We start from the raw sequence: 15,447 nt of genomic DNA, 5'->3' as shown, positions 1-15,447 counted from the left end.
CTTTGTTAGAGGTGCTTTTTAGAAATCAAAACAAAGTAAGCGGAGAGTTTTGAGAGAGTTCAGCTGCAGAGAGGAGACAAAAAGCAGGAGTGAGAGGGTGGGGAGAGGAATGCGAGGAGGGAAAACTTGTTCTCTTGTGCTTCGGTAGCGTCGTCTGCGTCACAGCATTGAATTACACCCACAGCTGGACAAAACATTTGAATTACTTCACTATTTAAGATCAGACATTCCAAAAGAAACAGATATGCAAGCAATGAAGAAATCATAGAAAAAGCTTTATAAAGCATCAAAATGAATATGAACTGAGCAGAGAAATACAAAGTGTATGAAAACACAAAGGAGTCATCCAAGTTTTGCTTCGTTACTTTTTAACAGGAATCAATAAGTAATACATTCTCGACTGTAGCTCTGTAAACAAAACAAAACAAAAAATCAAGGCTAGGAAACCTGCCTTCGCTTGCCAAATAGTTTTAGCTCAAGTTCAGGGCGACATTGTTTGGAAGAAAACCCACGGGTGACAACAGTGCCAAGGCAGGGAAGTCCCGCTAATTGTTATTCACAGTTGGCTCGACGGCAGTGGTGAAAGCTGGCTTTAAATTTGGCACAAATACGCAAGAAAAATACAACAATTCAACTACAAAACAACACACTGACCCCGGGCTGTTTGTTCCACAACATTCATCAAAGAGGAGTGGATGTGAGAACACACCCATCATCTCATTGTAGCACTTAAAATTTGAGTAGTGCATCACAAAGCGGGAAACTGGACGAAGGATCACTACACATGCTACGGTCGGTACATTTGATTACAGTTACTCATCAAGTTAATCATCTGGAACAGGATCCAGGGAATTACCAAAAGCTCAGGAATGTATTCTGATTACACTGAAATGACTTTGACAATTGATATGGTATGTATGAAACCACTAAGAGTACTTAAATTCTTAAAAAAACATAACACACTTAACTATGCTCATATTCTTAAAGGAGAACTATTATGCTTTTTTGTTTTGTCCTTTCCTTCAGTGTTACAGTACATATGTTCTCGGACATGTAAAAGATCTTGAAAGTTAAAAAAACAGAAGCTCCTCTCTCCCACAGAAAACCCTGCTCCTGAAACGCCTCGTCAGTAGCTTCGCCTTTAATTCCGTGACTTCGTGACATCACACTACGTCACCATGTCACTTGTTTGTATAATTCATTCCTATAATCACTGTAGAAGTGAAGCTAACTGGAAGCTGAAAACACAACAGAGCCGACTGGAGACACTGCTGGCTCAGGCGTATGTGAGCTGACCAATCAGAGCAGACTGGGGCCTTAAAGAGACAAGAGCTAAAACAGAGGGAGGATACAGCCCTGCTGCACTGGACAGTATGAGAAAACTGATGTGTTTTTCTCGCATTAAATCATGCAAACTTTTTCTAGTAGTAACCCAAAATAAAATTATGAACCTAAAAATGAGCATAATATGTCTCCTTTGAAGTTAAGTGCCTTTTATTCGCTCCAAAGTTGTAAAGAGAGGTGTGAAATAGGAGAAAATGGTGACTGCATCCTTCTTTAACTCATTAAAACGCAGTATATTAGCTTTCCTCTTGGCTACAATGCATGATGGGTAATCTTAATCATAACAATGTGTGATGCATTACATTTTAACTGCTCAGGCCTACTTGAAACACCTTTATTTTACTCATAAGTCAAAGTTTTGGACCATTTCTTAGAGGTTTCAAACATACCGGCTCTGGTTTGTTGTCATTACAAATATTATGTTGGGGCTGTTTTGAGCTGTTGTCACGGGGACGCTATTTTTGAAGCCACACCCGTTTCGCTGTGTCGTGTTTAAGAACCATCTGTAATCAGAATAGATTTTTCCTCACATAATATGACACTCAATTTTTATTTCAAACACAAGTATCTCCCACAGAAACACGACACTCATGTGACATATTGCACAAGATCTTAATAAACATTTGAAAATACTGATAAAGTCAAAGAACTCATGGCAACCTTTCTTCTCTTTTCTTTCCTTTTTTTTTGTATAACAAGGAACTTATTGAGGATGTGTTTGAAAATATCATTCAAACAAACAATCTTACTCAATCTTTCTCTGCTTTTACTTCCTCTGTGGCCTCTTCTTTCTTCTCGCTGACGGCTGCTTCAGATTTTTCCACATTTTCTACCGGCTCGGGGTCGGATTTTGGCTTCTCTTCCTCCTTCTTCGGTTCAGGGAGAAGGATGACTTTCCCGATGTTTTGGCGTTCGTGCATGCGCCTCATGGCATCCGTCACCTGAGAAAAGACAGGGGAACAGAACGGATGTGCACAATAGGTATTTTTTTTCTCCTGAAACAGAGTGCATCTGATGTGACTCGTTAAAAGCCTGAAAGAAATCTGTAGCTGTATGAGGATACATTAATCAACAGACGTTATATAAACCTGATCAAGCTAACCTCTTCAAAGTGGTAGCATGAGTCAATGCGGGGCTTGATCTTCCCCTGCCCGTACAGCTCCAGCAGCTTGGACATGTTGCTGCTCAGGAGCTGCTCATCGGTGATGTAGCCCAGGTGGAAGCCGCACACCGCCTTGTTGGCCTGCATAAGCTTCAGCGTGTTGAGAGAGAGCTGGTTGTACCAGGTCTTCGCCATGGCCAACAGGTTCTTCTTCTGGCCCGTCACACAGTTAGCTGCACCTAGAATGACGGACAATAGAGCAGATTAAAAACCACACAGAGGAGATTTTCACAATAACTGTCGTATAGAAAATTAAAGATGATGAAAAGGTCTTTGATGAAGCTTTGTCCCAATTCAAGAGAATATGTAGGCGAAGAAAAAAACAACAATATAGCAATTTTATCTGGACTTTGTTCATCTGCAAATTACATGTTAGGGACAAATATGGTTTCATTTCCACAATTTTCATCTCAAGTGAGATTTCCTTCGCTGGTGTGTGAGTGAAAGTTGTAGGCGATGATGTGAAATCTTCCCAATATCTGATTTAGTGAAGTTTTCAGTTCCTTTAATTATACAATACAAGTAGCAAATCTTGCACTATAAAAATATTCAATTCCAAGCATTTTACATGTTCTGCATTATAAATGAAAATGAATACATAGGCATTATTGGCTAAATGTACTTAAAGGGGCACTATGTAGTTTTGGAGTACTTGGAATTTCAATATTTACAATATTACTGGAGGTAGTAATACAAACTCATAGCTGAATAAACAAGCTGTTCTCGGAGGAAAATAAGGTCCCCCTAAAATTTAAAGTCATAAAAGTTAAAAGTGCAGTACCTGAGTAAATGTAAAAGTCAGCTACCATTCAAGTACATACATTTTTTCAATAAAGTGATGTAAAACAGCATTATTTCAACAAGTGAAATCAAAAGTACTTAAAGTAAGATAAAGCTCAAGTACAGAAACATTACGGCAGACTCATCAAATACATTTAAACCTGTGTTTCTGTTTCCAAACGTCTTACCAAAGACTATGAGCGTGCCCAAAGGTTTCAACAAACTAAAACCTTTCTGAGTGTCCAAACCTCCGAGTGGGTCGAGGACGATGTCCACTCCTGCAGAGACAAGCAGAGAGAAGTGATGAGATGTTTATGTCTCATTTCCACTTGATATTCAAGAAACAAAATAAACTAAATATTGTCAACATGAATTATGACAATACAAACTTTCCTGGCCAGGCGAAAAAGGTACTTAAACACTACAGCGTTGTGTGTTTTCTCACCCTTCGGGCTGATTTTGCGGATTTCCTCCACGTAGTCTTTGGTGCGGTAGTCGATGGGATGAGTTACCCCGCCTTCTGCGATGGTCTCGTGTTTGGAGGCTGACGCCGTGCCAAAAACAGTCACATCCGGCACGGTCTGACACAGCTGGGTAGCAGCGACACCGACACCACCTGTGGACGTGCGGAGCAGGAATGAGAATAGAAGCGACTGCAGGTATTTCAGCTGTGTGTTCCCTCTCTACAACACACTGTGATTTAAACATCAAACAACAAATGGATGTAAGTGCTGTAACAACACACAGAAACTGGATTTAATGGGTCAGTCATACGTATACAGTGGTGGGATTACATTGATTTCTAATACAGCTCCAGTGGCAGTATTACACTCTGCAGTTGGTGGTTGGTGAGGTGATTTAAAGGATAATCGAGGGACAAACAGCAACACAGCAGACAGTGATTTCTGCTCTCTGTGGCCTCGTGCTGTTTAACCATGAAAGGTTTCTCACATCATGGCTGCCTGCCTGGGTGTGCAGACGCACCATTAATCCTTCCTGCCCTGTTCATCACCCTGGCCTCATGTGGCTGATTCACAGGGGTCAGCTGACAGCCACCCGCCCACTCAACACTGAAACATGGCCTTTGAGAGGGGGGATGCAGAAGAAGAGCACTAGACCGTGACAGTGGATGCTGACAGTAACTGACCTGTTTACTTGAACTCAAATACTGAGCTATCTGACTTACTGCTGCTTTAACATTTTATAAACATTTAATGTTGAATTATAAATGCTGGAAATATTTGTTTAGAGGAACTAATATTGAACAAATCAGTGTTTGACCCACTGCCATCTAATGATGCTTATCTGGTGTAGTTTGTTATCACAAAGTGGGCTTTTAATTTAAAGATGGATCCATGCATTTAACAAACTTTAAAATGTTTTGTGTGTGTGTCAAACATTTCCTAAATCCAAACCAAAGGGAAACCATTAAAGGTGCATTATGCAACTTTTTTTAGCAGTTTTCAAGAGCTAACCTGAGTTTTAGTTGTACTTTAAAGTCATTGTTGTTGTATGTGTAAACATTGGAGCAAAACAGGCCTGTATTTGAGTTTAGTTGTGGTGAGATCAAAAATCATTCCGTGTTATTTATAAAGAGCTTAACACCGAAGCTATTTTTTTCGTCTTTTTTTAAAATATATTTTTCTTCTTCCTTTTTTTCTTATTTTACACTTTTCTATCAAAAACTGTTGAAATTCCAAAAAAAGCTATAAAAAAAAAAGCAGCCTGAACTATTTTCGGAAAACATCTGGTTATAGACAGTAAAACAGAAAGTAAAATCCCATATATATTGACATATGGGGTTTAATCAGATTTGACTAACAGTGACTAAACAACCAACCAGCTGTCATCAGATTCTGATTCAAATGTTGCTCAATCCTGATTGGTGCATGGCAGTTTGTGACTCCATTTCCTGCTCACTTCACGGCAGTTACAAAAGCACAAATAAAAAAACAAAACAAAATACACACATATTAAATGTGAAATAACTACAAATGTGCTCTAACTTGGAAGATCAGAGCGTGTTCCTGTTGGATCCACTTGCTTATGAGCAAAAAATATGTTTCCAGGGCCTTAAGGGCTGCATATTAATTACTTCCACCCTACTGTGGTTATTGTAATACTACCAGGACCTTGGTCATTTCAACACCTGGACACACAATCCTCTTCTGTAAATGAGACATCATTATTTGTCACCGTGTTGAAGCATCTTTTTGAAATGTCAGGTGTTGCCAAAGCAACCGTGCCTGCCAATGATCCTGTTTGCCACTTTATGAGTAAGCTTTTATAGGACCATCACACACACGCACACGCACACACACTATATCCTCACCTATAACCCTCGGTCTCTCGGCTGATAATGTTTCAGAGCAGAAACGCGGCTGCATACGGAGAAGTGATTAGTGACCTTTCGTGAACGAGCTGTGTGACTCTTCACAGGTTAGCCCGGCGACTGGGGAGATGTTTGTTGTATTTCATGAATAAATCATGGGGAGGACTGTGTTTCCAGATGAGTCGTGTTTAAAATCACGATTTTGATTCATTCCTCGTAATCGTTTGGTGTGTGAAATGTCACAAATAGAGAAAAATGACCATCACAAAATGTTCAAAATTAAAAGAGCATTTCAACCATTGATGTTATTTGGACAAAACCAGGGGAAATTATGCAGTAAAGTAGCACTCACTTTATTAGTATGCACTGTGTGTGTCTCACCTGCTGCCATGTGGACGAGAACGCTCTTGCCCGGCCTCAGATTGGCCATCTCAAACAGCATCATGTAGGCGGTCATGTAGTTGACGGGGATAGCAGCACCTTCCTCAAAGCTCATCTGATCAGGCATGGGGAAGGTGTGGATGGCGGGCACGACCACCACTTCCTGCCACATGCCGTTGCGGCTCATCACGATGACACGATCCCCCACCTAAGGGAGGACGGGGGAGGAGAGGGAGGGAGGACGGACACAATGGAGTTACTGAGGGGATCCCTGGGGTGGTCAAACAAATGGTACAACGGTATAAAGGTATAACGTTGATCATGGTCACATCTTTCTTTAGCGTGTTAGCATGCTTTCATTTGCTGATTAGGACTTGATGCAAAGTATAGCTGAGTCTGATGAATGTATAGGAATGTCATTAGTTTTGCAGATACTTGTTGAAACCAAAGCAACCAAACGCATTGGAGTGATTGAAAATTTGACCTAGTTGTTGTGCCAGATAAGATGTTAAGCAATCACCAAAGATAAGACAAGACTTTATTGGTCCCTCACTGGGAAATTCACAGTAGCTTACAGCAATGATTGAGTTATAGATAAAAAAGCAAGATAAAATCAAAATACACACTAGAATAATAGATAATAAAATAAAATACTACTGCTAATAAAATAGAGACTATATACACACACGATAAACAGTTATTACAGTTCAGCGTCAGGGGGACATGAATATTTGTACCAATCATCCATCCAATTGTTGTCAACACATTTTATGCCAAACTACATTAGTCAACCTCACGAACGGTCTAGGGAAAAAAGTCAGAAGAGTTTATCATCTGGGAAGCATGAATGTCTATCAATGTTGGTGCTAATCCATCGAGTGGATGTTGAGATATTTCACAGCATATGTGAATATTTTGAACCTGCAGAAGGCGCCAGGGGAAAAGTCAATGATCACCAAAGTCATTTGGATTCATCCTCTGGGCACCGTGAATGTCTGTACAGAATTTAATGGCAATCCATTCAGTACAATTTGAGATATTGTCTCTGGTATCATGGCTTAGATCATTCTCTTTCCAGAAAACAATAGTCCCTGTTCCTCTGGGTAATCCCCAGATCTCACTGTGATTAGTTTAGCATCATTTCTTCACTTACAAAAAATGCATTTACCCCCAGATGTCTCAAAACATGGACAAACAAAACCAGAACTAGCTCCATGGCGATGAGAGGTGATGTGAACATGATCACATACTTTATTGGAACAGACTTTGAAGGGAGGATTACAACACAGATGTTGTGTGAACATGAGGAGCTCGTTTTCTTCCGTCATCACCACTTTGCTCGTCGTTAGAACACTGGAGCTGGGTTTTTTTTTTTCACTCTGCACACAGTGCTGTCAAATGGGAAATTGAGGTCAAGCAGGCAGGAAGTCATTTAATGTATCTTTGTTGTTGAATGACATGAGGGACAGTTATTACACTGCTAGTCTGCTCTGTCTACACACACATCCATCCTCGGAAAGAAATTAAAGGTGCAGAAGTCACCTGTTTTCTTGACAACCCAGTCTCACATCAAAATGTGTCATAGCTACACTGGTCCACAGTGCAAAATGTAGTATTTTCACAATAATGGCTCGAACATTGTGATTACTTTGGAATTACTTTTTACTCTTTCTATTGTCCTGCGTCCATTTCACCTGACTGTTAAGTTTCTCTTATTGAAAGAACATTATCAAATAATAATAATAACATAAATCCTCAGATAACTACTCAACACAAAGACAATGATTCGAACGTGGAGCTGTTTCAGTCCATAGCAACCAGCATAGCAACGACGGAAAATGTTGCATTTTAACAGTTTTCTGGCGAAACCTGGATAAAGCCTCATAATATCTAACAAACTAATTTCATACACATCCCCTGAACGAAGGGCATGAAAATAAAACATAAATCTCTGTAAAAATATTTTTAAAAACGGATTTTAATGCAGACCAAATCTTAGAGCCAATATTGTAAAACTACTACTTTTTGCGCTGTAGGCGAATGTATTGTGAGACTGTGTTTCTTGATGACTTCATTGTTTGGGCTGTAAAATGTAAAAAAAAATGTTTTAAATTAAAAAATGCCCATTGCAATTGTCAGGTGACCAAAGTGGCATCTTCATATCGCGTAATTTGGCTGACCAATGTTTCAAAACCCCGAAATAATTGATCTCCTGTCATTTATGATGCAGGAAAGCAGCAAACCAGCACATATTTCAGCGTTTTCTGCTTGAAAAACGACTGAAATGACTGTGAAAATAGCTGCAGATAAATGTTTTCCTTCGATTGACTTTGTGTTCTAATTGAAATACTTTGCTTTGCTTGCATATTGAGAATGAAATATTACTTGCACAGGCAGCCCTGTTGTGAAATGTTTCTTTAGCTTCCCGCTGTCATTGTTGCTTAGAAACGTCCTTTAATTTTGTCCCCCCCCCCCAAAAAAAGACTTCCTCAAGACCGACTCAAAACAAGATCACATAAAACCATGTCTCTCTTCACAGAAGCTAAGACACGGATATGGAAAATGTTCCCCATTTATGAGCTGTTTTCTTCCACAGAGAAGTGCCGTTATTTAAGTATCATCAGTGTTGCGAAACCTGCCAAAAAAGTGAAGGGCACAGGAAAGAAGTCTGATCTGATTGTGAATGCTGCACTGCTTCCTGTTAAAACAGCCTCAAGAGCTCCGAGCCACGCCCACTTCCCGCTGCACACAACCCATGACAATAGACAGATGACACACACACACACACGCACACACACACAAATATTTACACATTCAGATACGGTAAAAACAGAAGCTCAAACACAAACACATGTTGTCTCTGTTGCACTGAGATAACTCCCGTATCACCACTTTTTACGCTTTAACTTCCACCTCTGGTGACGAGCTCTTTTTGCGTTGATCACATTTCTCAACCCTTGTTCTTACGAAACTCTTTCAAACCCCGCTGGATGACCTCAAAAAATGCACGAGAGCCAGTTTTAAAAAAGGCTGAGCTCAGTTCCTGGATAGCTGACATGGACTGAGGTAACGGAGAGGATGTTTGAAGTAGGACAGTGAAGTTTGTGTGGAAAACCTGCTGTTTATTATTCTATTCTGGCAACTGTGACAGACAGTACAGTTTTCCTGCTGTTCATGTCGATGCATGAAAATACAAACATGGTGATACCACTTCACTTTTTGCTGCCTCTTTGAAGTTAGGAGAAAATGCCTTTCATTCTGTGTTTTACAATACTCAACATAGAGATGGACAGCGATGGAAAGGGCTGCACCTAATGATCATTTTCATTATTGATTAATCAGCCGATTATTTTCACGAATTATCGTTTAATGAAAAAATTGTAAAAAATTACGATTTCCCAGTTCCTTCTTTCTAAGATTTGATGTAACGTCGTTAGTAAACACCAACACTCCGCCGGTGTTTCAAGCTCCTAGTCCCAACCGCTAGCTGCATGGCTAGCTGAGCTAACGGCAGCTCTAGTTAGCAGCAGTTAGCGGTTACTCTAGCGATATGCTTGTTTTTGGTAAAATCTCACAATTTTTGTGGGATTTTATTTAGTTGAGGTAAAGTAGTGAAGTAAAAAGTACAATGTTTCCCACTGGATTGTTGTGGAACAAGTAGCAGAAGATGGAAAGTACACGTATCTTGATCTAGAGTCTCAGTTACCTCCACCACTGCAGATGGATTATTTACATCAAACTCATTCTGAAACATTAAAGTCACCTGCTTCAATCAAACACATATCGTGCGATGTACTGAGCTGAGTACACAACAGGCTGCTACACATCCTCTCATCAACATCAAGTTGATTAAAGAGTTTATTTGCAGAGCAGATGGTTCATTTCTTTCAGAGCGGCCAGTTGGAACAGTTTGACACAGAAATCACCGCTCACATCTTCCAAGATATCAATCAAGTTGTGAGTAATAATCGTTAACTGTCATTTAATCTGGAAACATCTGCGACGAGGCAATGCTGGGACTGGAATCTGGGAGAGACGAGTCGTAAATGAGATCCTACATCACACATCTGCTCCGTCTGATTTCCAGGCACGCCCTCGCTGCTCGAGCCGAGATCACTTCCCTTTATGTCATTATCTCCTGCCCTGTGTGTCTGCACCGCCGCAGCCCCACCCAGATTCTTACTCTAACCTCACCAACCACCTAGACATCATCAGTTCAGTGCGCATATACGGTCTAAATTCTTTGCCTTAACCGTGTTGGGATCCTTCATTTTCACACACTGCTTCCTGCCACTGTTGCATCCGTGGTTTTTGTGGTGTCTCGTGTTTTGCTGCTTCCTTCAGAAAAGGAGGTGTTGGAATGCAGCAATCCCGCTATAAGATTCCTGCTCTCCGAAAGTGGAGAGAGGGATGGGGGGAAAGAGGAGGAGGAGGGAAATTCCATACTGTCAGAGGGACAGAGAGGAGCTTCAGGAACATATTAACAGTCCAGTGTGTAGGACGTAGGGGAGTCTATCGACATTAATGTATATTGATAATGATGTGTTCAATGGTGTATTATCACCTAAAACTAGGAAGTGTTGTGTTCAAGTCAGACACTGGATACAGTCCAGGTATAAAATTACCCAGATCTTCCACATTGTGTAGCATGTTAGTGTGTAACATGGAGGCCATGAAGGAGGCGAACAGCATCTCCAGCTTCTTCTAGTAACACTCCGGCTGTTGTGGTCCTTTATTCTTGTTCAACCGCTCCTGAGGGTCTTGCATTTTGTCCTACATTCCTCGGATGTGGACTGGAAGCTCTTGTCAGCCATTCTCTGAGAAACAAGCTACAAAGCCTTCTCGTTCTTCCATCCAGCTCTCTCTGTATTTCCTCCTCGCCGATAACAGAGGAATGTCTGCGCCTCCTGGGTCTCTCATGTAACATCGTTGTACGCCAACATTTTACACAGAGAGAACTCCCTGACATGTCTTTTCTCGAAATCGATGTGATTTTTAAGAGGCGGGTTTGTGTTTGTCGTTGTTGTGTTTATTCTTCCTGTTGCGCGTGAGTGACGATTCTGTCGACTAATCAACAGCCTGCAGTGTGTCTAGCTCCGCCCTTTAGATGCCAGATCAGTCTTCTAGGTACAGAAGGGTTAAAGAAAACGGGATGGCATGGAGCAGTTTTTTTCGGTGCCATCCGCATTTTGACAATTGCAAATGCAAAAAATGAACCGAACTGAACTTAACCGGACTGCTTGGTGGAAACAGGGCTTATGCCAAATTGGCTTCAAAGCCTGGCACTCTTCCTGGAGGCTCTTCTGAATCTCTGGTGAGTGTTGAGTTAAGTCAGAGGATGACCAAACACAAATTTGGTTGTTTGGGGGCAAATATCACGCAAACACACTGTTGAACTGTCTAGATTAATCTAGGTTCAGATCGACAGGTAAGTAAAGGAAGCATTCGAGCACTTCCAGGCCTTGATGAATAGAACTAAGTATTATTATTGTGTCTCATGTTGGTACACAACATTGTTCAGACTAAGAGTGGTTATAAATGTTGGCAACAACTAGCAGTAAAACATCCTCTATGAAACAAGTCACGACAACTGACTGAGGTCCTGAGCAAATGAGCTTGTCGGCGCATGTACGAATGCACATATCCCCAATTTGTGACATTCGAGAAGGTTGTTTAACAAGATGTGCCACTGTTCTGAGGGTATTTCCAAAATCCTTTAAGATTCTTCCATCAGTCTGGATGAAAAAATATTCTGTCTGTTGCATCATGAAAAACATTTGTATCCCTTTTTCTCAAGTTCCAACTGAATTCCCTGTGCCAAAACTGCTGTTATTTTGTAAAATATTCAAAAGTAAAAGTCAATATGTGCCAATTTAACTGTTGCTCGCGTTTTAATTTTGCTTCAGGGTGTTCAAGTAGAGCAAGGAGACATGTCATGTTGAAGCAGGAAAAAGAGACACAACTTCGGCAGAAACGGATGATAAATCTTTTTTATCATGAATCCAACAGGATATTTTCCCTCCAGATGGTTTGTTGAGGATTCAGGAAAGGGTTTTTTTTTCTCAAGCGATCATCTAGATATATATCTTTCATAAAAAACAGATTCCTGACTCTGCGACTCAATTCTCATGTGATCTAAAACATGAGAGGCACAAACTAATGATTAACTGTGCAATAGCAAATCTTGTTGCCGAGCTTTACAAACAACACAATTAATGCCGCTCTTCTGAACCCAATGACACGGCTGAAAAGTCCTGTCACTCATTCACGTCTCAGTGTTTTCCGTCTTCCATATTCATAAATGTACGCGCACAGAACATGTGCGGCTCCGGTTAATGAAGTCAAACATTCTACGAAAGCTGTAACAAGAAATCACAGAGGTTTTGGTGCAATGAGTCACTGTGGATTCATCCTCGATATGTTGCTGTAAAAATAAACGCACAGAATAACCAGTGGAGCCTTTTGGCCTGTGGATGCTCTGGGATCAGCTCTGCAGCATCTGAGGAAAATGAGCTTCACCTGCAGGGAACAGGTATCTGCAGGCTTCAAACAGCCTGGATGTTTTCCTCTTTTAGAGCAGAAAAAGCATTAAAAAAAAAACAAATTTAAGGCTCTGTGATCCAGCCTGATATTAGACACGGACGCACAGCTTATAAATATTCTGCCTAAACTCAATAAAACTCGACCTTTGGAAAGCTCTTATCAAGGAGAAGGTAAATGTACTCTGCAGGGAAGAATGTAAAAGCACTTCAAGGACACGCCGTAAATCAAACACTGCAACTATTCCTAACACCAGAGTGTTACGTTTAACAGCAAGAGAAGCTCTTTCCTCTTTTTTAAAATAGAAACATATTACATGAACGTGTTCAACTGATGGAGGTTATTTATAAAGGGGTTCTTTCACATTGCACCGAGGCGTTTGCCGTTTTTTCCTTCCCGATACCTGGCCTTTGTGTATGGGCTGATACGACGCTGTGCTTGAAGTTTCACAAAGCTTGTTGTGAATTCAAATTGGCTACTTGCGGATTCCAAAAAAACGACGCCCACCCCGGCCACAGTGTGTTCCCCCTGCTGCCATCTGGCAAAAGATACAGAAGTATCTGCTGCCATATCACCAGAGTACAGAGCAGCTTCATCCTCCAGACTGCTGTGAGACTCCTGAACTCATCCTCAACACTCCATCGTCTAAAATAGATGTAGCAGGACAAATTGGCTCGGTGTGTAGACTTGTGTACTCACCGATACCGATTTCAGCATTTTAGGCAGCATCGGAGGCTTTTTCCGATGCTGGTATTAGTATTAGAACAACCCTTCATAAAACATGAGAAAAAGGCACATATTCCTTTGTACAAATAGATGTCATTGTTTGATACAGAGCTGAAACAGCTATTTTGATAATCAATCATGTTTAAGATATTTGTCGGCAAACATTTATTGGTTTCAGCCTCAGAATTGTGACGATTTCCTGCTTTTCTTTCATTGAAATTTTGGATACTTTAAGGTTTTTGGACTGTTGGTCTGATGACAGATGACATGAAGCATCATCTCGGGCTTTAGGAAACTGTGACAGATGCCTTCATTATATTGTTTTTTATAAACCAAGCATTGCTCGATTAATTGAGAAAACAAGACATTCCCAGTGCATGTCATCTGTCGTGTGTCTTGTGCATTCTCCTAAACAACTGCAGTAGATGGGGACATAAAACTGCTCCATACAGCTCGTCTGGACTGAATTTTCATTTTTGGGTGAACTTTTCCTCTAATAGACTTTTCTTCAAAGACAATGCAAAGAAAAGACTGCTGCTTTTTCCTGATTTCTCTGCAACTATTGAAGTATTCACTAGCATGCCAGGAAGGAGGACCACCAGGATGCAGGTCCCCAAGTACAGAAACCAGTCAGTGCACTCAGCTGCTGTGGGTTTAAATCCTCAGCACATGACTGGACATTGTTCATGTGCACGGTGGTGTTGAGTGGGTGGCTGTGTGTGTGTGTGTGTGTGTGTGTGTGTGTGTGTGTGTGTGTGTGTGTGTGTGTGTGTGTGTGCACTCAGCAGGCCTTTACTCACTTTCCGGTCCTTCACATCCTCCCCGACCGCCTCGATGACCCCGGATCCCTCCATTCCCATCACGACAGGCGGGGCGGGCAGCAGCTCGTACAGCCCCTGTCTTCCCAGCAGCTCGGCGAAGTTCAGCCCGCACGCCTTGACCCGCACCAGGACCTCTCCCGCCTTCAGCTGCGGCTCAGCCTGCGTCTTCACCTGCAGCTTCACTTTGTCATACCCGCCGTGCCCCGTGAGGACCAGAGCCCTGAAGGAGTGGCGCTTCTCCTCGGCTGCGGGTTTGCTCCCCGCCGACTCCTGCGGTGCAGCAGCAGCAGCAGCTGGAGCCGCAGCTGGAGCGGCAGCAGCAGCTGGTGGAGGCTCCTCCGGCTGCTTCTCCTGCTCAGGTTGTTGCAGCTGAGTTGGAGCCTCTTCGCCAGACATGATAACCACTTGTGATGTGCGGTTCTTCTGGGTTTTTCGGTCCAGATGAGTTATTCAGCCTGTTCGGGTGTTTCTTTTAAAAAAACAAACAAATATTTCTGGTGAGAACTGACATAAGATAAGTATCCGCCCCTGAAGACAGTCCTGTCCTTGGTAGAAAATGAGATTTTTTGCTGGGTGGTTTCCTGTGTGTGCGCTCAGCTCAACAAGTGACCAATGTCAATGCAGACACAGTTCAATCACCACTTCCTTTATGGTTTTTCACAATAAAACACGCCGGTTTTAGGATTTTGCCACCCTTTTTTAAAGGTGTAATGTGTTTTAAAAAAATTACATAAATCATCAACACAATATGAAGATATAACAGCTTTGACGCTATGATGTCAACATCCCCTGTGCTCCGTGCTTAGAGTCCGAACCGCTAACTGCACTGCTAACTAAGCTAACTAGCCGCAGCCAGGGCCGTAGCTACCATTGAAGATACTGAGGTCATGTCCTCTGTATTTTTTCTGGGTCTTTGATATCTTAATATCTTAAAATAAACAATTACATATAATAAAAAAATGGCAAATTTAAAGTTAATGAATATTTAGTTAATAGTTAACAACCAATTAAATGCTTTATAAGCTATTTATTAGCTTTTTTTATTAGAATGTTGCAATTAATGTTCATAATACTTTGTAAACGGTTAATAAATACTGGTAGTTCATTTATAAACATTATTCGAATGGCCTTTAGAGAGTTGCAACTGAGGTTTTAACCTTTACAATTGCTTGATATATGTTTTATGAACTGTTTGATTGCTTCTGAGCATTGAAATGACTTAAATTTTACTATTTATTGATGATGGTTTTAATGGTATTAAGATTTTAGTAAGTTATCTGTCAAAGTCAGTCATAGTTTTTCCATTAGGTCATCAGGTCAGTTGCTTCTGAACAACAATAATAAGAAGAAATCAGATTTGT

General features: G+C 41.1%; 1 protein-coding gene across 1 annotated transcript; it reads right to left on the bottom strand.

Moving 5' to 3' along the window:
* Positions 1 to 254: 254 nt before the first annotated feature.
* LOC141015737 (synaptic vesicle membrane protein VAT-1 homolog) lies at positions 255 to 14,718 on the bottom strand. Its single transcript, XM_073489906.1, has 6 exons — positions 14,066 to 14,718; positions 6,000 to 6,207; positions 3,732 to 3,902; positions 3,475 to 3,564; positions 2,447 to 2,685; positions 255 to 2,285 (listed from the first exon to the last, which is right to left on the bottom strand). The coding sequence occupies exons 1-6, from the start codon at positions 14,480 to 14,482 to the stop codon at positions 2,094 to 2,096; spliced, it is 1,317 nt and encodes a 438-aa protein (XP_073346007.1). The 5' UTR covers positions 14,483 to 14,718; the 3' UTR covers positions 255 to 2,093.
* Positions 14,719 to 15,447: the final 729 nt, after the last annotated feature.

The sequence above is a fragment of the Pagrus major genome, chromosome 20, assembly GCF_040436345.1.
Source record: "Pagrus major chromosome 20, Pma_NU_1.0".
NCBI lineage: Eukaryota > Metazoa > Chordata > Actinopteri > Spariformes > Sparidae > Pagrus > Pagrus major.
This window is presented reverse-complemented; position numbering and strand designations above follow the sequence as displayed.